This window comes from Lepisma saccharinum, chromosome 6 (genome assembly GCF_977018435.1).
Source record: "Lepisma saccharinum chromosome 6, izLepSacc3.1, whole genome shotgun sequence".
Lineage (NCBI taxonomy): Eukaryota > Metazoa > Arthropoda > Insecta > Zygentoma > Lepismatidae > Lepisma > Lepisma saccharinum.
The window spans coordinates 49,700,989-49,728,767 of NC_139234.1; the positions used below are offsets into that span (position 1 = coordinate 49,700,989).

At 36.1% G+C, this 27,779-nt stretch overlaps 1 protein-coding gene across 1 annotated transcript; it reads left to right on the plus strand.

The window, feature by feature from the left end:
- On the plus strand, positions 1 to 27,779 carry LOC145989381 (furin-like protease 1). The gene is made up of 9 exons (XM_083124725.1): positions 1 to 286; positions 8,281 to 8,452; positions 8,927 to 9,099; positions 10,082 to 10,211; positions 19,333 to 19,439; positions 20,954 to 21,054; positions 22,971 to 23,189; positions 26,323 to 26,468; positions 27,295 to 27,779. Exons 1-9 carry the CDS (start codon positions 41 to 43, stop codon positions 27,489 to 27,491), a joined length of 1,491 nt encoding a protein of 496 aa, XP_082980851.1. The 5' UTR covers positions 1 to 40; the 3' UTR covers positions 27,492 to 27,779.

Consider the following 27,779-nt stretch of genomic DNA (forward strand, 5'->3'; position numbering starts at 1 on the left):
ATCATTCGAAAAACAAAATTTTCGATTCAGGGTTAAGAGGATGACTATAAAGGCTTCTGATTATCTTCATGAGCAAAGTAACACTCATAATCTGCTTGGCAATGGTGTACAATGCAAAAACTTAAATCCACATTCCATTGAAAAGTGTCATTACAAAAGTCATTCAGATACTCTTGATCTGGCAACTGTGGTTCTTCAAAGAGTAAAGAAAGGAACAATAGAAGACAAGGCAAACTTCAATGAAATGACTTTTGATGATCCGTATTTTCCTCATCAGTGGTATGTGGTAGGTATATTAATTAATTAGGTTGTAAATATATATCTATATTCATTTTCTTTGTATTTGTAATAGAGTTATGAACATATATAATATTTTTATCATAGTGTTTTAGTAACTAGCTCTTGTTGAAGTTTTCCTTAACAAAAAAAATCAGATTTGTAGAGATATTTAGATGTTTAGTTGTTTAATAAAATGTTGTTAAAAGTCTATTATATATAAAAGATTATAGGCCAAAAATATCTTAGATTTGCCTGAAATATACAGAAAGAGATGAATGTATAATTGTAGCTGATCCCTTATATTTGGAATAAGATTATATTTTTGTAATAACATTCTTAACTATGAAAACTGTCTAGAATAAGGTTGCTGGCACACCAGAATTAATTGTTCTACTTTTTGAACTTAAAACAATATTGAGCAATTCAGTTACATGTCAATGATATTACTATAGGCTAGTAGTTTCTAAGTCTGTGGAACACATTCAAGTGGTCTATTTTGAATAATGAACTAGAAATTCTATAAATTTATTATTGAGTTCCAAAATTTTCTTTTGAAAATTAGAAAGTCTACGATTTGGCTACGAAAAACAGGTTATGTTTGGTTTTAACTTAGTCATAAAATTTGTTCAGTGTTGTTTGAGGCTAGAATTTCATGAGGCATGTTAAAATTATGTTTTTGGGCGGGGGGAGGGTGAGCAGAGGATGAAATGTAAAAATCTTATGAATTAAGATGACCAAAAAAAATTTGTTATTCATTTTCAGCAAAATTTTGGACAAAACGGTATAAAAGATGGGCATGATCTAAATGTTCTTACTGCTTGGAAAATGGGATGGACTGGCACCTCGGTCCAACGGCAAGAAAAGAAAGCATATTTTAATCATCACCTCCGCTGCAACAATAACAGCAAAGAGTTGTGGAAAAAAATAAAAACGTGGGGAGTATATAGTAAAAATATGAACAACGAGATACCTTCCGACCTGAGAAACGTAGATTCAATTAACCGGCATTTTTCTAGCGTATGCAGCAAAGCGAATGTCTCAGAAGATGCCGTTAACAAAACTCGAGAGTTCTTTGATGGTAACACTTTTAACGAAAGCGCTCAAACTTTCCACCTGCAAGAAATAAACGAAGCCGAAACAATGAAAGCGATAAACGAAATATCATCCAATGCATCTGGTAATGATGGAATATCTATAAAAATGATTAAACTGTTATTACCGCACATCTTACGTCCTCTGACGCACATCGTAAATTTCTCATTCCGGACTGGACAATACCCGACCAGCTGGAAGACAGCACGTGTTGTTCCGATACCAAAGAAAAAAGTAATAACGTCCCTGAATGACCTTCGACCAATAAGTCTCTTACCTATATTTTCCAAAATCACTGAAAAAATTGTTAACAAGCAAACTCGCAAACACGTCAACGACCTAGATCTGCTTCCGAAATGTCAATCCGGTTTCCGTCCCTCACACAGCACGGCAACGGCTTTACTTAAAGTAACCGACGATTTATTACGATCAATCGACAAGAGAATGGCAGTAGCGTTAGTATTACTGGATCTCACTAAAGCCTTTGACAGTGTCCATCATGACCTGCTCTTGAGCAAGTTAAAATACTACAATTTTTCACCTACCGCTCTTCGATGGTTTAGATCGTATCTGAACAACAGACAACAGAGAGTATTCATAAACACTGCCACGCCTCCTCTCTCTCGCACCCTGCCATTGGAAACTGGTGTCCCACAGGGATCCATTCTAGCCCCTCTCCTCTATACCATTTTTACAGCCGACTTACCTACCGTAATCAATCACAGTAAAGTTCATTTTTACGCAGATGACACTCAACTACAAATTCCTTTTCCACCGAAATCGCCAGATGCAGCCTTAGCTTTGCTAAATGATGATTTATCCAACATAAATACCTGGTGTAAAAGTAACGGTCTAAAAATAAACCCACAAAAATCAACTTTCTCTCTTATTGGTTCCCGAAATAGTATCTCTCTGATAAATCCTAACGAGATATGCATCAAACTAGACACATCAATAATCCCTTATTCAACAAATGTGAAAAACCTAGGCGTCATTTTCGATGAACACCTTAACTGGGATATTCATGTACAAGAACAAATTAAAAAAGCTTACTCCGTGCTAAGATCGCTGTACAGCTTTAAAGAATGCCTAAAAACAGAGATTAAAATGAGACTAATCCAATCACTTATCTTTCCTTTACTGGACTACTGCGACGTAATTTTCGGACCAAATCTATCCGTTCGAAACAAAACCAAAATCCAGAAAGTCCAAAATTCATGTTTCCGTTTCGTGTACCATATAAGAAAATACGACCATATCCTCCCAACCCTAAACGCAAACAAAATGTTGAACATGACCAGACGCCGAAAATTGCATCTGTGTTGTTTTATTCATAATCTTCTACAAACCAAAACACCTGGAAACCTATTCCAGAAATTAAAATTCAGAAGGGAAATACATGATTACAAAACAAGGGGAAAATCGAAACTTGAACTTCCAAAGCACACACTAGTGCTTTTCGAATCATCATTTACGTATTCAGCTGCAAGAGCGTGGAATGAACTTCCTCCTTCCATGACGTCCCTCACTAATCGCAACAACTTCAAAGACAAACTAAAAACTCTATTGTTAAATGAACAATATCTGTGTTCCAGCACTCACGAATAATAGCTCGCATTTCTGACCCAACTTCCTAATAACAAGTATTTTCATCTACATTTTGCTTGTTTACTTTTCCCCTTACATGTTGCCTACCCCTAACAATATTTTGTCCTTTCTCGCATATTAAGAACAATTATATGTTTTTTTTTTTTACACATAACATTAATATTAATTTGTATTATTCTTAACCATATGACACCAAGCACAATTGTGTCAATTAATTTGTGTATCCTTGTGTATTTGTTTTCAATCTTTTTATTATTATTATTATATATTTTTTTTTTTTAGTGTGTAGACGAGCCTTTGTTCTCAATTTTGTATTTGTTCTTTTTGTGTCTTCTTTATGTTTCTCTCTTTCTTCTTTGTTTGTTATTGTACAAACATTTAGTAGGTAGAATGTATTTTGTATGTATATATATCCATCGGGGTTAGGTGGTAGAACAGCCGCAGGCTGAACCTCGCCCTTTAATAAAGGAAAATTGAAATTGAAATTGAACAGTATCAGTGTTGGATGATGGAGTACAACATACCAATCTTGATATTGAACTGAACTACGTAGGTATTCAACAGCACTATTTAGTGAAAACTTTGTTTTGCTTTGAAAGTTAAGCTGTATACACCCGATTGCTACTTGCCACTTTGTATTCCCCTTCCTTTCAAGCCAGAGGTATTTTCCATTCATTGATTGATTGATTTGGTTTATTTTACTTTGCATTTCTGCCACCTTTTGCCTAATTACGAAGATGAGGATGAGTGATAATATGATGCAATTAACGAAGGGACATTCACAAAGAACACCCATGCCCAAGCTGGGATTCATGTTTTGCTAACCAGTCAATTTTCCATTCAATGTCTTATCTCTTCCTTCTTACGATTCAAAGTTGGCAGAGTTGCTTCATTGTTGGAACTGCAATGACAACACTGCTCAGATAGTATAGTCTTCCTGTGCTGTAACAGAATCAGAAAATATTTATTGATGACATGAAGAAGGGTGAACAGGGTGAATAGCCAGCACAACTGGAGTAGGGATGGCCAGATCCGGATCCTGGCAGATCCGAAATCCGGATCTGGTTGGTTCCGGATCCTAAAATTTTTCGGATCCGGATTCGTGGATCCTGGCAGATCTGAAATCCGAATCCGTTTGGCCATCCCACATGAGCGCTTCTATGGAAAGTAAGAATGTGTTTATAACATATTGTTACCTGCTAATATACATATATAAGAGTATATATATATATATACAGGGTGACCTGTAATTAGATGTATTCCATGAAAGGGGTTAAAGTAGAGGCAATTTGCAATAAATTTGACCATTTGATACCCCATCCGAAAATTAGTAGTTTTCGAGATAATCGAATTTCTATTGTTTTTTTTTTTTAAAAAAAATGACAATTTTCCACATAAAAAGATGAATTAAGAAAAAACTGCTCATTGTATGGCACATATTTCAGTGTTTTCTGATAGCTAACAAATAAGTGATTCGTTGAAAAAAAAAACCTTTTTTTCCAAATAACTATCACATGCAGTGGCATGCGGTGATAAATCAGGCAGGGGAACAGGTCACCCTCGCATTGGTGTCTTAATATAATACAATAGATCAAGTAACATTCAACCCTTATTGAAATGAACCAAATAAATATACGATACATATACTGTATTACAAATTGTCAGAAGTGACAAACATGAGGCACGTTAAAATTATATGACAATAATAATTTTAAAGCAAATGTGATATAATATAAAGAAAACATTAAAAATAAAATTGTTGAAGGGCAACAAAGAAAAAATTGATAATATAAATTTATGGGTCATCAGAGAAAAAAATATATTTTGTCGTGACCTGTTTCATCTCTTTATTTGTAGATTAAGTTGACGTTTTTTCATAGAGTTGAGTATTCTTGTAATTCAAATGTCCTCAATGCAATAATGACACACAGATGGTTGAGTTTTTTCATGACGTTCGCTAGATTAGTCAGGGTGGCTACTGTAGGACCATAATAAAATTCAAGTATAATTCCCGGTTTTCAAGGTGAACTTTACAAAAATTCAAGCAGATGTTTTCTCTATTTCAAACTAAGGTTTTACCGTCTCTCACCATCCTCGCACATACACACAAACAAATACTTATATTAACAATATATGGTTTGTGCGATTCCAATGAATCCAATAATTCTAATTCACTTGGACGGTACATATATATAATTTAAGGTGCAGAGTTTACATTTGTCATTTCACATAGCTACTCGGCAGTGGCGTGCCCAAGGGGGGGGGGGGGGGTTGGTAGGGGTTATTTGGCCCAATATTCCTAAAAAAAGAATGTCAATGGTAGGAAAATATGACAAAATGAGGGCGGACTACCAAGAAAAAGTATAGGTAACCCCTCCCTTACAAAAATCCTGGGCACACCTCTGCTACTCGGGACTATAAATACATCTACAAACACAAGTCACAAATGTTACGGGAAATAGTACTCTACGAAAAATTGTTAATTCTATAAGAATTTTAAATTTACCTAATCAACTTCAAGATATTTTATCTTGCAATAATCTTCCGTCCATCAGATGGATTGTTCCGCAAAGGACACTAACAAAGCAAACGGATTGAGAGAATTCTGTTTTATTTTCCACGCAGCTTTCTTTTCCTTCCTTGATAAAAATAAAATCTAAACTGTGAAAAACTTGTTTCAGGTCATTAATAAATATGTATAAATTCAATGTAATTGGGATTTTAAAAAGTTGCAATTTTTCACGTCTACGGAGAAAATTTCAAGCAGAGTTCACGCACAATTCCCGGAGCCAATAATTCACGCATAATTCCCGGAATTCAAGGAATTCCCGGTGAGTAGCCACCTTGTTAGTAGAAGTTGTTAATGTGACAAAACCCGACGTGTTCCAGACTCCCTTCTCAGGATTAAACAAGGACAACAATATAATTTGCCACTGGAAGAATATTCAGCTAATCATTTTACAGAGTTGTGGTAACTCGTTTGAAAATGCCTTGTGTATGACTTCGTTTTAGTTTTTAATTCAGTTAGGATGTGTGTTGGTTAGTTGTATTTTCTGCAAAGTTCAATGAACTACAGGCTTTCGTACTCAGCCGGTCGATCATACAACACTCGCAACATTCGCTTTCTTGTCCTGCCGCTGCGTGCCTTGAAACTTTGGTCTTGGGGTTGGTGGAACAGGTGGTATTGAGCTGTTCCCTCGGAAGCTATTTCGCAGCATTTAGCCAAGGCATTTAGCAGACGCTTAGACTGTAGAAGATTTTTTCAGTTCGTTATGAATGTCAGACGCAAGTTCTTAACGAGATTAGGAAGTTATGGACTTTCTACACTAAAAAGTATCACTTATGACGCGATTAAACTTCAGCACATAGCAAAAACTGGAAGAAAAGCAAATCCGCAATATCTCTCTGAGGAAACAGCTAGTGTGTTCAGCTTCCGTGGTGTCGTGGGGATCGTTTACCTTCGCGCGTGGTCGGAAATACTCGGCGTCAGACAGAAGAGGGCATGATACTAAGAGACCATGGTAGAGGATGGGGTGAGAACCATGATGCGTTGGGGGTAGGTGACGTCAACAAACGGCCAGCCACGGAGAAGTATTTTCTTCAGTGTTACTTTTGGAAACATTGATTTTGGGAGAAAGAAGTGTTCTTACTATGTTAATATAAATAATTTAAATAGCCCAAAAGTGCAGTAAGTAGAAGGGAACAGCCTGTTCCCTCTGTTCCATGGAGGGACCACCACTGATCACATGTAAGTAACAGGTGAGTCTAAACTTACAAGTGATGATAAAAAAATACACTCTTAGTGTACTAGGCAACGTATTGATAACAAAAATGGTATGACACGAAGCGTACAAATTACTAAAATTACTTCCTTGAGTCATCAGCTATACAACAAGGTACAAATGTTGCTAACATTCACATTTGTGTACAAGAAATAATACTTGATTGATTTTCATGTGAATGGAATCAATGAAGATTACAATTAAAGAACATTACAGGTGAGTAACAGGTGAGTCTAAACTTACAAGTGGTGATTAAAAAAATACACTCTTAGTTTACTAGGCAACGTATTAATAACAAAAATGGTATGACACGAAGCGTACAAATTACTAAAATTACTTCCTTGAGTCATCAGCTATACAACAAGGTACAAATGTTGCTAACATTCACATTTGTGTACAAGAAATAATACTTGATTGATTTTCATGTGAATGGAATCAATGAACATTACAATTAAAGGACATTAAACGTCTTGCTCAAAGTGGGCACCTCCGTTACGAATGCAGGCACGCAGGTTTTTACGGACATTTGGTCTCGTGATGGTGTCCTTGATGTGTTGACCAGCTGTTAAGATCCTCTCCCTGAGCTCTTCGGATCTGGATCCGTTTGGCCATCCCTAGTCTGGAGGGGTGTGGCATAGTAGATGTAGAATCAAAAACAATTCATCACTGTTGCTTTGATGCTGCATGGGGAACACCCATGTCTAGGCTTTGAACCTTGAAACTTCGGTGGTGGTATCAAAAGTCAAGCACCTAGTACACTCAGGCACTAAGCCTGCATCTTAGAAATATAAGTACACATTTAGGCATTCCCTTTACTGAACCAAAGTATATAAATTATTCATGATGGATGTGGTAAATGCAGTTTTACTAGTGTGTATGAGAAATTCAATGTTTCCGCATTGTGAATTTGATAGTTTTTTCCGATTAATTTCAAAGGCTCACTGGCTTTATTCACCAAGAATGGGGCATCTTGGACGGATGGTATTGTGTCATCAGAAACAAACAAAGAAATGATACACTACCATCTCCATCCAAGATGCCATACCATCAGTGATTAAAGGCAGTGAGCCTTTGAAATGAATCGAAAAACTATGAAATTCGCAACACGGTAACATAAAATTTCTCATACAGAATATATAAATTATTCTTTTATATTCTTAAAAGTATAATAAAATAGTAGAAATTTACACTAAATTACAGTATGTTTTTAGATGCATTGGATTGGTAAAATTATATCAGCAATGTATTGATATTGATAGAGGTCCTGTTTAAGCAATGGTTGTTTACTTTAAAAATACATTTTTCAACACAAGCATTAAGATATTATACTGTATGAAATTGAGGGAGTGACTTTGAGTACCAAATAACACATGGTCTTTTCATTTATTGCTGTACCTATTTCAACAAAGTAATGAAAATATGAAGAATTAATAATAATATAAATTATACTAGGAAACATTTTTTAATATTCCTATGTACATTTCCAATTTATTTCTAGCTATTTTATCTTCTCTATTAGGAACCATCCATTAGTGTAGATGTAACCAATTTGACAAATCTGCATTTGGATCCTGCCCCTACTATTCTATCAAGAGACAACAGTCATGGTACCTACTGTGCTGCTATTATAGCAGCTGTTGCAAATAATAGTTATTGTGGAGTTGGAATAGCTTTTAATGCTAGAATTGGAGGTAAATAATGTTTTGTTATTTCTTTTGCTTGCATTAGATACATCTTCTTAAATGTCTTAACATGCCTTGTGTTAATGTAATTTAAAATTATATTATTGTATTTATGATTGTATCCATCTGTAGTGCTTCGGAAAAGGTAAAAAGTACACGATAATCATGCCTTGAATCACTTCAACAAAGACCATATGCACAATACTTACCTGGCATGCTTTCAAAGCTGGAGAATCCAAGCTGTTTGCCTGAAATATGGAGGGGAACATTATGGGTAAACCATAAATTGGTTTGGTCACTATGGGGTACAGCATTAACACATAACGATTTGGTAAATTTTAATTGTGAAAGACGATAACCTTTTTCTAAACACAACTTCCCACATTATCCATTATAATACCTTGAGAACTTAATTACAACTGAACATTATGTCATTTATAAATGAAAAAACTTTACTGAAGCTACAGAAAGATTGACCTTTAGGTGTGAGATTGTTGGATGGTCCAGTAAGTGATGTGCAAGAAGCAGTTGCCCTCAATTATGGCTTGGACCAAGTGGATATATTTAGTGCCTCTTGGGGGCCCAAAGATGATGGCAGCCATGTTGAAGGTCCTGGGAAACTAGCAGCTACAGCTTTGGAGAGAGGAGTCACCCATGTAAGTTCTTTAATGAATATGGTGGCATTGTTAAGATGTCATTATTTTTTCCTTTAATATCATATAATTTAGCATATAAGTCACTTTTCATAGGGATGACCTTCCACATAGTATACCCAATTGTCAAGCTCACTTCCACATAGTGCATCCTGGACTGCTTTTTGCAGACTAACGAGGCTCTGGCAACTGGCCCTATGGTCAATATAATTCTGTGTGTTGTCCTGTGTTTTGTCGTTATATGTGCTGAGTGCCCCTTTACAGCCTCAGGTTTTAACCAAAGTCAGAAAATTTTAAGATTTTAGTTGTACGGCATTACAGTTATGCCACTTTAGTTATGGTAAGGGGCTGGACCCCGTATAGTGTGACGGGTGCAAAATGGCCTTAGTACTGATGCACCCAAAATTTTAAATTCAAATTCAAAATTCAAACTTTTCATGAATTTCAATACTGAGAATAATACTACATGACGTGGTGTTGAATGAAGCTATAATTTTACATAGGATTTTGTGGGCGTATTACTTTTTTAGTACTCTAGTAACATGCTACTTGATTCAGCTGACCAAAATACATGAAAGGAGGGAGTAGTAGTCCTTCCAGTATTAAAATACTTGGATATGGAAGGCAACAGGAAACATCCACATAGTCTTTTCAGCCATTAAATCAAGACCTTATGATGGTATTATCAAGAGCAAAACATTCAAGGGGTAAAATAGTCCGCCATTTGGATCTGTGTGTGGGGACTGTTCAATAAAGCACATCAAAGAAGACAATCGCACATTAATGCCTAATTACGTTACAAAAAGGCATATCTAATATTTCTTCCGTGCTGGGTGAAGGGGGGGGGGTGTTTGCCCTTGCCTCTCCATTCTAAAAAAAGAAAATCCTGGATATATACCTGGTCTAAATTATGTTTTAATTGCATGGTATGTTATTATGTGCAAATTATATATGTATCTGAAAGCCTAAGTTATTTAATTTTCAGGGTAGGAACAAAAAAGGTGTAATTTATGTGTGGGCTGTAGGAAATGGAGGATTGTCAGAAGACAACTGTAATCTGGATGGTTACACATCAAGCAGATATACCCTGTCCGTAAGTGCATTAACTGAATTAGGTAAGAAATATGACGTTTTGCTGATGTGTGCATTAATTTAATGAAATCTAATTCTTTAGTACCACAAAAAAGGCATTAAATGATTAACTTGTAGTAACTTGAGAAATACATTTTCAAAATTCACGAGAAAGATTTGTAAAGGTTATTTCTATTGCAGCATGCTGTTTAGTTGCATTGCTAGATTTTTTGAACACTAACTGACCAACCTTCCTTCACAACAATAGTTTTGAATAAATAAACGTAAGTGAATTACTAACTTTATCTGCAAGACTCGTAGATTAAATTAGTAATTCGCTTACGTGTATTTATTATACTACCATGTCTTTTATTCCCAAAATATGAATAGTTTTGAAGTTAGCCAGTGTTATTTTAAGGAAATACAAAGAACAAGACAACATTTGGTATTTTTAATGTGTGGTACCTGAATACTTTTAAAAATTTTAATGAGTAACACCTAGTTCTGTAGACCTCTTAACTTTAAGCAAATTTTATTGCAAACCTTTTTTGGAATGGACAATCTTGTTCAAGTGGATCCTCAAAACCACATTCCTCAAATAAAATATTGTAATTTTTCAAGTGGCTAAGAATATTTTACAAATTCTTGATGCATTTGTAAATGCATAGATGGGCAATCAGGTGGACTAGAAAACATAAAAGAACAGGTATTTTAAACATTATCATTTTTGTATCCAGAATAATACTTTGTTACATATGTAAGTATGTCAAGAAATGTGAAATCAGTTTTTGGTCCATTCGAGTGCAGTGGATCATACAAAAGACTGTTCACGTAAAATGTGTTTACAAAGATGGTATTGAACACATTGATACTTGAACTCCTCTCCCATTTCAAATGTTTCTGAGGCAACCCTGGGTACACCCTTGTAAGGTGCTCCGTTGCAGTAGGTTGTTAAAAGAAACTGCACACATAAATTTGTCACAAATGATTATCGTCAGAATCCTAATACCCTAATCTATTTCTCTATACAGTCACCATCATACAAGCTTTTATAGATCCTAGTCGAAGACATTTGCTGCCTGCAAGGGCAGATTAAAGGGGTGTGGAGGGGTGGTCACCCCCTCTGAGGCCCTTGAGGGGGCATCGTGGACGACTTCCACAGAGGACTTTTTTTATTTTTTCTCAAATTGATAAATAATTTACACAGAATCAAATATAACACACATAGTGTCAATTAAGAAACATAAACAGCGAAACAAAGGGAGATGGAGAGGGTGCCCCACTACCTGAGGGGCGACAGATCTTTACGGGCCTTATTTTATTTCTTCAATAATATGCACGGTTGAAATGCATTAAGACAAATATTGTAATATATTACGAAGAACTACCGTTATGGTTAGCAGGGAGTTTAATGGTGAGTGACTAAAATAGGGGCAACAAAAGATAGGGCTGACGAATGATAGGGGCAACCAGTGGTGCAGGAACATTTCATTTGAGGGGTACAAAATTGAGGCTTCCATATATATAAACACACATACTACTGAACCTAGAAATACATTTTGGGGGTTCAACCAAGTGTTGCAATAATAATAGCAATAAATATATTTAATTAAATTAAAATATTAACTAAATATGTAAATTAATTAATATTGTATTGTTGTTATTACATGAATAGGTAAACTTGATTGATTTGCTTTATTTTACTTCACTTTTTGTGCCGCTTTTGGCTAATTTGCGATGATGGGGATGAGTGATGATATGAGGAAATTGATGAATAGATACTCACAAACATCCTTCCCATGCCGGGATTCGAACCCGGGACCCCTGGCATCATAGTGCGATGTGCTAACCACTCTTTTTTTCTTCAAAAGGAATACCCCACATGACTTTCACTCATATCAATTGGACTATTTTCTTGATTTTGCTCAGGACAGACAAACCCAGACAGGACTCGAACCCGGAACCCCTGGCATTGTAGCGCACTCTGATAACCACTCCACCACGAGGGCCGACTGATGAATGAATAGGTAAAAGATAGTAAAAGAATAGAGATATAACAGCACATATTCATTACCTAGCTTACGTCTAGTTAAGATCGCCAAGATTTGCATAAAAGCAACTGCCCTGGCAAGGAATTTAATGTCAAATAGAAAAAGAACTGAATATTTATTGAATATCAAACAAGGAGTTAGATCCAATTAACGAAAAGTCAAGTTCCTGATTAATATTTTATGGATATTATCATTAGTTGTGTGCATAAATCTTTGGAACCCTTCAAAGCCGTATGAGCTAAATTCCTTGCCTTCCAATAAGTTCAGCGGAAATTACCATCGATCATACTATAACAAATGCTAATCAATTATATTTTGATTATTTACTTTTACTACCTAGTAAGTCTTTCGAGGGTTGGGGGTACGAACCCCTTTGGATCCCCCTAAATACGTCCTTGATACCTAGGTATAATGTGAAGCCATGGGAAATATTCTATTTTAGAATAGCACACACGAATGTCCTGTTATTTAATGCAAAATTTGCATAAATATTATTTCTTTGTTTTTCTTAGAATTTATTTTTCTTAAAAAACAGATTTTGAAACCAGATAACAATTCTGAAACATATAAATCTCTGGAGCTTGTTCTAGGCTTATTCGGATTTAACGGAAATGTGGAGTTCGAAATGTGAAAATTGCGAACAAAGATACATCTATTCATTTTAATGCAGGTTGAGATTAAAGGGGGTGAGAAGGATCTTGAGCCACCCCATCCAGGAATAATCATCTCCCACCCACTGGATATAGAGGCCATCATACTTATAGAGTTCCACTTCATTTCATTCTAATTTTATAAAGTCCCATAGCTACGCATAACAATACCTTTAAACAATTTATGGCAGATGTGTACCACATCTAATGTCTTTTAGAAGCCATGCATTTGCTACTCAGACAGCTGTAAGGCGTTGCGTTAAGAAAGGAAAAGACTGCGTTGAGATGGTTTCCGATCAACTCGTAAGAAGTCTAACTTTGAAATATTTGTGAAACATTTGGCAAAGCATTTATTTGTTATATAATTAACTGTAACTAATGACACTCTTCATTACATATACAAAACCGAAATCCTTCAGATGTCAGAGGAAGCAAGGAAAGGCATACGCTCAAAAGGTTTTTTTTTTTTTTTTTTTTTTTGTTTTTTGTGTGGACAATATGAAGAGCAGCCCAAGGTTTCTGTTCGTATGTAGTGGTATTAAATGCAGGATACATGCGTGTGTTTTAGGGTGACATGTCAATTTCTCGTTTATGTAAAAAAGTTAAACTTTAATGTAAGCCAGAGCATGTGCGCGTCACAGTTAAAGATTTTCGCATCTACAAAGAAAATCCAAGACAAATTCCCACCTCGCTGCCTCCGTGGTGGAGGGGTTGGCATAGCATGCTTTGATGCCAGAGGTCCCAGGTTGGGCATGTGAGTGTTCATCAATTTCATCATATCATCACCCATCCTCATCTTCATGATTAGCTAAAAGTGGCAGAAATGCAAAGTAAAATAAACCAAATAAGTCAAGCATTCCCATCTCATTCCAAATACCTTGTGAATCCAATCCAAAATCTACCAACAGAACCTGCTGTAAGATTCATTTATCTCGTGCATTCATCTGACTAGTGTAATTTTCTTACAGATTGACTTTAGGGTTTAACTTAAAATGGTGTTGCGTTTGTGTTGCATTTGATACCAAAATTAGATATTAATCAATTAATGTCCAATTATAAGTATACCTAATACATCGGTAAAAATAATTACCCCTTCCTCTGATAATATCGCAAATTGCACTCTTTTTAAATGTCTAGAAAAATTGTCATTTCACCTAGGAATGATATCGCGAAGCGATGAGTCGAGAATTCTCACAGCCTCATCTCATCTCCTATGTGGCGAGGTCCTTCTCGTTCTTGTTTGTACTTAATTTTTGTTCGGTTTCCACTCTGAAGTTATTAAAACTTATTCTAGATTCACTTCATGCTCAGATAGGCTAACCGGGACTCTATTTTCAAAATCTCTTAATTTATGTATAGGTTTAAGTATAGTTTTCGGAACACCTTCTTACAAAGTTAAGAAATATATGGGTGACGTACAGGAGTACATTGTACCCCCCAAGTTGGTCTATAGTGTCTCGTCTCGTTCGTGTAAGTATTTCGTTTTGGAAAATTCCATTTTAAATATTCAAAAGAAAATGAGGTCGGTCATATACTCTTATGATGAAGATTCGTATCTTATCTTCGAATTGACGCAACCACTTCTTTAGAAAAGTGTACCCCCCTCCTCCTCCCCCCCCCCCCCCCCCCCCCCGGGTTTGCAAAGGAGCATTCATCTGCCGCGTGATTTTCTGAGAGCAAATCTTATTTCATCATTACACACACATTTTAAACAATTTTCATCTCCTTATATAGGTTGCCAAACCTCGAACAAAGGTAAGTTAATTAACTAGTAGCAACCACAATATAGTAGAATAAGTTTAGAATGGTTTGATTTTCGGTGGTAAGGAAAATAATGTTTATAAACAATATACACTTTTTTTATTGGGCGAACTGAAAATAGTTTCTTTTAAAAGTAACACCTTGAGTGTCCCCCAAGCGGAGGGGGTACAACTCGATTTACTGATTTAGGGGGTACAGTACCCCCTTCAAATATTTGGGATGGTACAATGTACCCCTGTACCCCTCCCCTCCCAGTTCCTGCGCCACTGGGGGCAACTAATGATAAGGGTGAGGAATGAGAAGGGGGCGATGAGATACAGGAGGCAAAGAAAGATAAGAATGATGAAGAATAGGGGCGATGAAAGAAAAGGGGGTAATGAATAATAGGGATGTGAACAAATTATAATAATGAAGGATGGGCTGATGAAAGATAAGAAGCGATGAATGATAAAGGGGGCAACAAGACACAGGTGTTGAACAAAGATAAGAATGACAAAGAAAGGGGGTGACAAAAGATAGGAGGGTTCGAGAGACAGGGGGCGACCAAAGATAAGAATGACGAGAGATAAGGGTGACAAAAGATAGGATGTGACAAATGATAAGGGGGCGACGGGAGACAGGTGGTGAACAAATGTAAGAATGACGAAAGATAGGAAATGATGAATGATAAGGGGGGTGACGAATCATAGGGGACGAACAAATATAAGAATGAGGAAGGATGGGTGTGACGAAAGAATAAGAAGCAACGAATGATAAGGGGTTGAACAAAGATAAGAAGGGGCGATGAAATATAGGAAGCATCAAATGATTAGGGTGTGATGAATAATAGGGGAGCAAACAAATATATGAATGACAAAGGATGGGGGTGACGAAAAATAGGAAGCGATGAATGATAAGGGAGCAACAAGGGACAGGGGCAAACAAAGGTAAGGATGGTGGAGGGGAGACAAAATATAAGCATGAAATGAACTTCAAGGGAAGTATAATATTACTAGGGTGAATCAAAGGAGTGGTGAGGTGACTACCCCTTCACAGAGGATCTAGAAAATATCCCCGGCACCCCTGCCTCCTCACTCATTTCTTTCATGTGATTCACTGTGGAAAGGCCATAGACAGGGAGAGAGAGCAGTTAGGCAAACTCAACTTTCAATGTTAGTAGTTTGCTGCAAGGGCAAATTAAAGTCTTGAGGGGATGATCATTCTTCTCCTGCACCCTTCACAAGGGATTTTTTTGTTTTGTTATTGATAAATTTGCAAAGTTGGAATGAAATACATCAAAATTTGTGGCATTTTGTGACATACCCAAGAGCTAGAAATTAGCAACCATGGGAGGTAACACAGCAGTGCTTTTCTTGCTTATTGGGACTCAAGACATAGGTTAAACTGCTCCACTGTTCCCGACAGTAACATCTATTGTAATAAAAAATCAATTTATTGTAATTTTTTAGAAATGTATTGCAGTCTTTATTTTATTGAAGTTAAACAACTTAGAATGATGGGTGTGCTCATCAAACGTTGTAGTATTTTATATAGTGCTCTGAAAACCAGAGCTGCCAGGCCCGTACCCAGGGGAAGGGCAAGGGGGCAATGCCCCCTCTCGAGCCATGAAATATTTTGATGCAAGCTTACAAAAATAACATGGATAATTTTCAAGATTTTGCAAGAATTTAGATTTTCTTCTTGTATAAATGAATGGGTTGTCTCTGGAGAGAGGCAGACTCCAGAAGACTGCAGTCTACTATATTTAGTAATTTTAGTTTTATAACCATTTATGCGAAGCTACTAAATGTTAAAATTTGGTTGGGACAGTTCACCATATTTACTCCCTGTTTTGACTTTTTTCGAACTGCAGTCTTGATGAGAAAATGTCCTCTTTTTGTGGCTAATTCACATTCAGACATGTTCTTCATTATAAGGATAATTCCATAGCATTGGTGGTTACATTCAGGGTACGAATGCCTATGGCGGAAGGGGGATGTCCCACCTTCCCACCAACGATCTTGTTCTATTAATTTTTTTTCTCATTAAAATTGTCCGAGAGTAAGAGTTTGTGTTATAACAACAAAGATAAGCAATTAGTTTGGACTTCAAACGTACTTTACTAAGAATAACATCATAAACACATACAAACAATAACAAAGAATGATGTCAGCCTATGTGAGAAAGTTTTGGGGCTACTAGCCCTCATCCAGCTTTAAAAAATAGAATGAATATTCCTTTCTTTTTTTTGTTCTACAGTTAAATATAGATGAAGTTGGAGAAAACAATAATATATCACTTATTTATCACTTATTAAGAAACACAGGCTTGTACTAAATGTACATGCAGTAGGATGCCGCAAGATGGAATAGATACTTTGCGAGCCTTTAACAAAATTGTTTCTTTGTCCTTTGTTCTTTTCCTTTTCTCCTTGATTTATCAAAATACAAACTTCAAAAGTGGTGTACCAGTGACATTAGTTCTAATGTTGTACACCCAATACATTATTCAAACAGATATCTCAAACAGTGGCATGCCCAGGATTTTCGAAAGAGGGTGTACATTAATTTTTATGTCTTTTCCACTCTTATGGCGGCCGGTCCTAGTTCTGGCAAGGGAAGTGGGGAGCGGGGATTACACCACAGACCAACTTGCCAGCATTATGATCGTCCACCATAACAGTAGAAAATACCTTTAGAAATACTGGAACAATGGGGCACGGGGGAGTTATGACTCCCATCAACCCTCTTTGGCACGCCTCTGATCACAAAACTCAAGACCATTTGCTACGTCCATACTTTCATCCTGGAACACGACTATTACACTTCTTTTCCGGATTTCATTTACTGCTTGTTTGATTTTCCTCACTTTACCCGTGACTGTGGCCTCTGCAGAACGTGCACTTTCCAAACTTCAGCCAATAAATATTATCTGCGGAATAGTGCTCCTCAGAAAAGTTAAACAAACATGTCCGTTTTGAACAATGAACACAGGCAAATGGAACAGCTAAACATTGAACATGCTGTGTAACACTTTTCTCATGCCAAAGCACGCAAGTGTATGGTATAAAGATTTTAGGTTTTCAAATAATTATTTTACGCTGAATTTAATATTGTTACTTATTTCTTGTATTATGATTGTTCGATATGTGTTAAATGCTTGTTTTGATGTAAAATGCAAACTTCTTTCAATGAACATCAGCCACACAATGTGGAATTTCTGACTTAAAAACATTACAAGCATGCAATTCATAATTGTAACCACCCTCATAGTAAGGGGACCAGATTTTTAAAACAACAAAATGGGACAATTTTCATCTTTTCCTTTAGGAAAAACGGAACATCAAAATGTCCACATTTTAACAAAAAGAACGGTTTTTCATAAATACTTGTGTTTGAAAACTAATTTAATAAGTAAATACTGTGTAAATAACTTACATATGGTGATATGCACTGAAACTCCAACCAAGCAGCTCTTTAAAATTTGAAGTCATTCATTGATATTTTGCTGATGAATGGATTTTCTTCAGAACATTCTTCTTCTCGAATAACATTTTGTAAAAAACTTACACAAGTGTGATTAATGTTCACCTTTCTAATCAACATAGTTTTCAAAGTTTGTATTGAATGAGCGTTCTTGTCACTTGTCCACAAACCATTCTTGTAGGAAAACACTTGTTCAGTGAGGCCATTAGTTCCAGGTAAACAGAGAAGGAACTCCAATATTTTAAGAAAATTCGAAATCTGAAATAATTTCTATGCAACAGTTGCTAGGTGGTGTTTTTTCCAGCTTTCATTTTTCCAATAGTTCTGGCATTACATAGTAATTCTATACTGATAAGTCGTCACAAAAAGGGGGACATTTTGGCATCCTGTTTGATGTTATAAAAAAATCGGGACAAAAAAAAAGGACTGTCCCAGCTAATACGAGACGTCTGGTCACCTTACCTCATAGTGCTAGAAATACTATGGCTGTGTGTATGTGTGTGTGGGGGGAAGGGGGGGCAAAAACATGACACAAGGCTGGGTCTCCAACATCTTAGTTACGACAGTGATTTTATGACATATGTGGTAGGACCGTAGTTTGTGAGGGAAGGGTTCTGGGTGCCGAAAGTTGGGGGGGGGGGGGGGGCTGTCGTAATGGGTGTCTGCCCCCTCCAAGAGAACATCTTTAATCTGCCACTGGCTGCCTGGTATGTCACTTGGAAGCACCCCTTTTTCAGCCTGAACTTGACAGCAAGTGACTTCCATCTATTACCACATTAAGAGCTACCTCACAGGTTTATGATGATCATGATGAACTGAGAAAGGAAAGTACAGAAATGAACCTACATGTCTTTTACAAGGTATACAAAAACTTGTTCCCTGGTATGACCTATATAGAGAAGTAGCTTATGGTATAAAGATTTTAACAATAATACATTTCTGACAAATATGTCATTTTTTTTTAAAAAAAATCATAGTGGAACTTGAACTCTGAATGGCATTGTCAAAACTATTAGCTTGATACAAAGTTATAGGCTCACTTTTGATTGGACTGTGTTGTGTTAAAATTTCAATAAAATTTAGTAGTTGTAATAGTAATAATACTTGAAATGCATGCATGCACATACATACATGACATAACATAGGGTGCATGCACTTGCATTAGATGTGAAACAAACCTAACCTCTTTAGAAATGTTATTAACAAACTGGTAAATAACTGCCATTTTTCTTTCATCAGGTTTCAGTGTATTTTACGGCGAGCCATGTGCATCCACTTTAGCTAGTGTATATGTTAGAGGCAGTCATGCACAGAGAGATAACCAATATCAAAAAAATATTAATGTGGTGAGTTAACGAACGAAATATCCTGTTCTTAGAATATGCATTTAATGTCTAGAAAGTACAGACAGCATGCATATGGTAAGGAAAAATCGACATTTTAAATGTGGCAATACTGTCCTATCTATTGTCTCCTTATTGATTTCTACAAAATACATTGTCCTATAATTTCTAAGTATGCAGATGACCATACACTGCAGTAGACACACAAAATTACAGCTGCCAATTCTATTTTGCCTGTGAATTAGTGAGTACTTCTTTCAGCACTTCTTTCAATGAATAATGAATAAAAATGTAGCTGGCAGCAGTAAATTGCACCGAGGCAACACGAATCTAATGTGCTTGACTGCTTGAGCTGGAAAACCTAAAAATGTGCAACAAAATATGCAAATATTAATTCAACACACAGGCTTTATATCGGTATGCAGTAATATGATGGTGTGATACAAGCCTTGTCATAGCTTTACTGGAAGTCAATCCAAACAGTAAAAATCAAACAACAGTACAGTATTCAAGGTTGCCTTTTGGCAACGACAACGAAGAGGTACTAACTTGTCTAAAACCTCTGGTAGATGTTGTACCCTGTGCAAACTTCCTTCTTTTTGTCTGTTGCATCATGGGAAGTCGTGAATCGTATTGTAGAGCCCTTTGTTTGTTATGATCCTACTTTTCGCATCCTTTTTGTGAATTTTTATAATTTTGAATAATATTTGCTTGCAAGTTAGCCAAATTGTGTTAATACTACGTATCTAACAATTGCAGGAGGTACATCCCAATAGTTTTTGCTCTATATTATGATAAAATAGTTGTTATTAATCATAAGTTATTACTGCTTTTTAGTTACCATAGCCAAACAACAACACCTGGGGCAGAATGGGGTACAGCACAGTAATATGAAAGAAGGTAAAAAGAAAAAATTCCAAGAACAAAAAAACGAACCAAAATATAGATCAATTTAAAAGAAGTTGATAAAGAAAAAGGTTCTGTTAGAAGAGTTGGTGTGTGTCCAATGAAGATGGTGATCAGAAAGATACGGCATGTCTTTACGGTGGAGACTTTATCACTACTTCGACAGAAGGCTGGGTGTCGTGTTTTCTATGTAAAAAGTGGTCACACAATTTGTGTGCTGGTATAGACAATGACGATGGCAAAAAGGTACTAACTTCTGAATTTTGTGCATCATGAAACTGACTTTTTACAGGGTACCCAACTCAAAAAACAGAGACAATTTGCGTCATTTGTTGTATTTTAAAAGATATATAACGCATTTAATAAATCGTAAAGTTTTTCAATAAAGGTTTATACCAGAAATCTATTATTTTTTATAGTTTTAAATTAAATGTTGTAATTTTTATTAACATTGAAAATTGTGTACCCTGTTCTGCCCTGGGTTCCCCTAATAATAATTTAATAACAGTGCTAAATCAACTGAAACATCCCATATAAAAATGTTTGCTTTAATAAATTATGAATTTATACCTTCAAGTTAAGTCTGCTCTTATAGGAAGTCTTATTGCTAGGTTGTTCCTGAATTGAATGGTGATTGCCGGGATTCATTCCAAGGAACTTCTGCAGCTGCTCCTATAGCAGCTGGAATTATAGCTCTTGTGCTGGAAGCTAAGTAAGTAACTTTACATAATTTGCATTTTGTTCACATAATATATTGTTTTTTCTTAAAGTAGAAATTTTCAAGTTTAGTGATTCCAAACAGAATCATGGGGAATTTCCAGACTGAAGCAAGAAGCAGCAGGTTGCAGGTGACATGGAGATTTCACACCGAAACAGCAAGCAACACATTCTAACACTTCAGTCTAAAACAAAACATTCACCATGCATGATCGAACAACAGACCAAGGCAACACGATTCACAGTATTGAGAAAACAGCCCCGTCTGAGGAACATACAAGCGACAAGTGATGCATGGATGTCCTGTTGCATCACTTTGATTCGAAAAGTTGCATTTATTTCTGAAGTTTGGTTTCAAAGAAACACATGTCACATGTCCCTTCTGTCTGAAAGCTCACTTAATATCTAAACTGCAAAGGTTTGTAAAATGGAAAAATTTGTGATGATTCTCTATGTCAATGGGGAATAATCCTCATTCCTCATGCAATAGCAGAGAGGACTCCAGGGTTTCACTGAACCCTCTGAAGCCATGCTGTGCAACTGAAAGCCCAAAAACCTTTTGGAGAGGTTTATTGCAGCATAATGAATTTATACTGTGCATGAGAGTTTATCTTTCTAAAATATGTCACTTGCTCTGTTAAGTCGCATAATGATCACCCATTCTAGTCTGTATCCTACATTCTGGTGTGGTCATAATCTCACAAACAGCTGACATCAGACTCATTGGCATATGACTTTTTTTGTTTTTTAGATATCATTATGACTCAACAAAACCCAGTATAGCAGTTTCCATTCTGAATCCAGTTGTTCGTTAACTATCCAAGGTCCTAAAAAATCACAAGCTAAACAAATCATATGCAACTAGCCTCTGTAGGATATGTGAGGGGTGCTCTCCTTCAGGTGTCGAATGCTGAACCAGCTGAATCCCTGGAGGTACTAATAGACAAGCATCAGAGAGAAGATATATTGGAATTATGTGTTTAATTATGTTGGTAATATGCTGTCAGATATGCAACATGTGGAACTTTGATTAATTGCTAGTTATACGAGGGTCACTATTTATATTTTGAGCGTAACAATGAAAAAACAGGAATTTGGCATTGAAAACTGCTTTATTGTTTTTCGAAGTATTCTCCTTTATGGTCAATACACTTTTGCATTCGTTCGAACCATTTGTCAAATCAGTTTTTCCAATCTTCTTGAGACACCTCCATAATATGGTTTTTGAACGCATCAATGGCATCTTCCGCCGACGAAAATCGTTGTCCACGCAATTTATTCTTGACATTCGGGAACAAGAAGAAGTCATTGGGTGCCAAATCAGGACTGTACGGCGGATGACCCATCAATTCGATTTTTTGACTGTTCATAAAGTCGGTTGTTAGACGAGATGTGTGAGCGAATGGCGGCCACAATTAAATTCGTTATACCAGCGTTTCACAGTGGCAAAGGATGGGGCTTCATCGCCAAATGTGGAAGTAAGTTGATCGATGCACTCTTGTCTTGATAATCCACGTCGAAAATCGTAAAAAATCATCGCATGAAAATGTTCACGAGTTAATTCCATTTTATTGTTGTCGCGCAATCTCCAAGGCAACATAAACAACACAAATCAAGCTATTGACAAAACATTTGAAGTACGTTATGGTCAATAATGCCAGACGATTCCGTGCAAACGTCAAATCGCACCTAACTTCAATCAGTGTTGCCAAGGCTCAAAATATAAATAGTGGCCCTCGTAATTATGATGCAAAATGGATATCTTTAAAGTTATATATCTTTTTAATATTCTTATAAATTAATGCATGAATCTAAGCTCAGTTGGAGTGCCTAGTCACAGGCTGAAACCCCGGCCAACTTATTGTTCAAGTTCAAACTTGGTTTTTAAATATGTCTAATATATATTTACAGCTCTAATTTAACTTGGAGGGATGTGCAACATATTGTTGTTCACACTGCGAAGAAGATAAACAATGAACCTGGGTGGAGAACCAATGGTGCCAGATTGCAGTACCACTTAATGTATGGGTTTGGAGCTATGGATGCAGCAAAGATGATACAGGCAGCTTTGACATGGAAAAATGTTCCACCAGTTATTAAAAAGTCCGTTCTTGCTACTGGATTACCAAGGTACTCTTATCTTCCTTGTGGCTGTTGGAAACATTTGCATCAGTCCAGTGTTAATATCAGTTTGAGGAATTTAGGCAGAATTAGTTAGGCATTACATGTGAATTCTGGTGTGATTGTTTTCATTAAAATTTGCCAAAGGCTATTGAGCTATTAGCAATCAATGTGCTTTTAACTTTTCAAACACATGATGCTATTATTATTACTACATTATGATCAAGCAAGCTAAAATACTAGTTTGAAATTAGTTCAACTGATCCATGGGCATAACCAGAAATTTTTGCAGGGGGGTCGGGCTAATGATAAAAGTTGAATAGCAAATAAATAATAAGTATTTTTGCTACGGTTATAAATGTTATTCTGTACAATAATAAATATTAGAAACTAACAAAAATAAATTGTATTTGAAATAATAATAATATTAATAATAATTATTATTATTATTACTATTATTACTATTATTATTATTATTATTATTATTATTATTATTATTATTATTATTATTATTATTATTATTATGTAAATAGGGAGACTCGATCCACCAAACAAGTTAATATTGGTGCAAATATTTTCCATTAGTATTTGAATGCATTTTGATATTAACTTTTGCACGTCTCATTCAAGAAAAGGCTTTAAATGTTAGGGGGGGATTTTATTTTATAAAGTGTGATGTGTGGCCTCTCACCTACAACTGTCAGTGGCGGATTCAGGATTGGCAGTTGGGAGGGGCGATTTTCGCCAGGTAGATTACGGTACCTTACCAAGCCAGGAAACTATCCTGACATACGTTTTCAATGGTTATGTAAACAATGTTGCTTCAAAGAGAAGCTGAGTTGTTGCCTGAGGTATGACAATTCCAATTCTAGACCCGTTTTTTTTTATAATTATCGTAATTAATTCCTACTTCGCGACTCACACATAAAAATATGCATCGTAAATCTGTAAATAAACTGATGAAAAACATTACTGACACTCATTACATGCAGCTGAAGCATACAGGATGCTTTAACCATCTTCCTGAGGAAATATTGTTACCTTGGCAGACTGCGATATTCTTTCGGACTACAATGCAGAGAGACAGAACTACTTCGTAACTTAAAATGTAAATATCAAATACATGTCCTCCATGCTACTAATAATTATAATATATCACAACATACGTTTAGAATTAAAATTATTTTATTAAGAATAAAATATTAGTACTGTACCTGATGATATCAGAGCAGCTCCAGAAGCTAGAAGATCAATACGAAATCGCAAAATTTACCTTCATTGCAAAGTACACCTTCAGTTTCATATTCGGAGAGTTTTCCGTCATCCCTGTGAACCTCTGAAGGGGACGTTTTGACGTCCAAGCAGTATGACTGTTTTCACAATAGGTAGTAAGTAACCTTTCCCTGTTTTCAGCTATTTGTTCTAGGCGTTTGTTTTGATGAATATTTATTATGTCCAGACTAGGATCACTTCACATCTTCCAAAACTGTTTCCCATCTTCCACTGCCTTTTTGTGATAATCTTTAGATTCATGAACGACCAAATCACCATTTTTCCCTGTTAAATTTGAAAAATCTTCCAAAGGTTTCATAACTAGTAATTTCCCGAGTGTCGCATTGTGTTTAACCCCCCCCCCCTCCCCCCTGATTTGGCCAAGTACGAAAATGGGACAAAATGTACACAGGTAGCCCTGAAGGTGATCTGAAATGACAAGCCACTCGAACAATTCCAGGTGCTTTTTGGAAGCGTATCGATGGCCATCTTTGTCGCCTTTCCTTTGCAAGGAGAATGGATATTTATATCCAACTGGTGGAACCCAATGGCGCCTTAAAATAACCTCTTTTGAAAAATTATCTATCTGTCCCCCCAGGAATTTTCCAATATCAAGAAAACATAGTGGTTCGGATCCCACTTTAAACTGTATGTCCAGTCCCGATTAGCCTTACTGTGCATAAAGTGAACTTAAAACACGAAATCAATCAATCAAAATCCACTATAAAAAAGATCAATGTTTTGAACTTGCTGAGCTGTTTCACTTTCCGTGCAAATTGCATTGTCTGTACTCAATCTGGTTGAATCTGTAGATTCTGCACTGTCACATAAAATATCCTCGTCCAGACTACTAACTGAATTTACTCCCTTCCCATTTTCATTGTTCCCTTCCGTAGCCTGTTTTTTGTGCGAAAAAACTCTTTATTGTCCTCGACTGGAGTTTTCCTTTAGCCGTTGCTAATTTTTTCCTGTCCTCACAACTCATATCTTCAATGTAAAACGCAAATCACAAAGAAAGTAAGAAACACAAACACCTCTGTCACAGCACCAATGTCACTCATGCAAACTACATCTCGCACAATAATAACAAACACATTTTCTTTTATTTTTTTTTATTTTTTCACCACCACACTATCATGATGGAAACGTATCGCACGCACTGAACTACACTACCAATTTACTCGACCGGAAAAGAATGCGAGAACTGAGAAAGCCTAAGTTACGTTAACTGGTGCCGGCTGGACCCACCCTCAAGTCCGGCATGGGTATCATATTACCGTGCATGTCCAACGAAGACTGAGACTTTTTGGTGTTGACTGAAATGTTTTTTTTCCTCCTTCTGGCCAGTAGCAGAGGGAAGGAAACCAAAATTCACTTCAACAGGGAGTAACGAAGCTCCTGTTGTGGAAAATCACGTTTACCTTGTTAATGAGGGGAAATGTAACTTAAAAAACATACATGCAGCACTTAAATTATTAGTAATATCAATCATTATTATATCTCCCAAAAATCCATCATCAGGACAGTTTGGGGGGGGGCACTCGCCTCTATCCCCCCCCGTGGATCCGCACCTGACAACTGTAATTATTAGAATTTTGAAAACTGTGAAACCATTTGTTGTTTGGATGAAATGCATTTTCACTTTGAGATTATTCTGTTCGAATGCCAACTAAATTAACTTTATTTCTGTTCTTAACAATAAGAGTAACAAACTTTCAGCTTTCTTGTATCTTTAAAGGAACAATGTCAATTTCCAGGGGGGTGTGATCCACCGGCCCATTCAACCCTCCCTCCTGACGCCCATGAACTGATCTTTCCTTCAGACATAAGAAGAAGTAAATTGTTTTCTATGTGCTTTGCTTCATTACAGAACCTTACCTCCTTTGGAAGAATCTACACTAAACATTAATGTAAATAAAACAGATTCCATTAATGTTTTAGAACATGTTATTGCAATTGTGGATCTGGAGCATGAATTTAGATGCAACCTGGAAATATTTCTCTTTTCTCCTGCAGGTAGGCATAATATTAATTGTATAATATTAAGTCTAAATAATAATAAATTACTCGTACAAGCACAAGCTCACACTGAATTGTCCTTGTAAAGCCTTAATTGATAAATAGGAAAATACCCTTGATGTCATTTTGTGCAAATTTGTGAGGCATCCAATCTACACCACATGAAAATTCCATAGCCCCCCCCCCCCCCTCCCTCCCCAAAAGAAAAAAAACCTACCAATGTCATGCTTATGAGATTTACTTGCCAATTGACCACCTCCATAAAGTTAATGACGTGTTTATTTTAACAATTTGTGAACATGATTTACATTTACAATAAACAAACAATATAGAAACTTTTTTCTTGTATGTACGCATTGCTTGCATTGTAGAATTATTTTCTTGCAGTTTACAGTTATTACAAGCATAAGAAAACAGTTTTTCGTTGTGACGTTTCAGGAGAACACACGTCATAACGAAAAACTGTCTTATGCTTGTAATAACCGTAAACTACAAGAAAATAAATATAGAAACTTCATAGTATCTTAGAATCATGAACATCTGTTATTATTAAATAGAATAAAGAAGAGTTTATTATCTATTGAGGCATAGAAAATTATTTTCATAAGTGGTGAAAGTAATTTTGCTCAGTTTGAATGGGATGTGCATTTAGTAATAATAATTTAACCAATGTTTCATGTTTGCAAAAGTTATCATCTTTTGCCCTTTTCTGCCTCTTGTCAGGTTTACACTGCACTCAAGTCTCTTTTTTTATTATTTTGTCTTCCTCTCCATTACTTTCACAATTGGTGTAATACTAATCAAAATATTTTTTCACATGCAGGCACAGTTTCTCAAGTACTGACTCTACGAGGAAAAGACAACAGTGGAGATGGATTCAAAAAGTGGGGATTTATGTCTGTCCATTTCTGGGGTGAAGAATCAACTGGCAGATGGAAACTTGTAATAAACAATACCTCTACAGCTTCGGGATTACTACATTTTGTAGAACTTCAATATTTTGGTTTTGCAGAAACTTGACACTGTACAATTTCTATATTATAAATAATGTATGCTTTATAACTTTTTGAAAATTTGTGTGAATCCTCAACTAGTGATTGACTGGTCTTTGCCATTCCATGTTAGTGCCTTCACCAAGCTACCCATGATTTTCATAACTTACATCTCGTATATGCAACTTCTTGTTGCTATCACACATTTGAACTCTCATATGAATTTACACACAGATTTAAGTTGTGCAAATTGAAGTTTAGTGATAGTCACAATTTTCAAGCAGTTCTTCAGACAAAAGACATTATACATATTTAG

Excerpts from the sequence above, each read along its gene's own strand:
- LOC145989381 (XM_083124725.1), top strand. The coding sequence starts at position 41 with ATGACTATAAAGGCTTCTGATTATCTTCATGAGCAAAGTAACACTCAT. Across the intron at positions 287-8,280 it reads TTCCTCATCAGTGGTATGTG|GAACCATCCATTAGTGTAGA; the intron begins GTAGGTATATTA and ends CTTCTCTATTAG. Across the intron at positions 23,190-26,322 it reads CTTGCTACTGGATTACCAAG|AACCTTACCTCCTTTGGAAG; the intron begins GTACTCTTATCT and ends GCTTCATTACAG.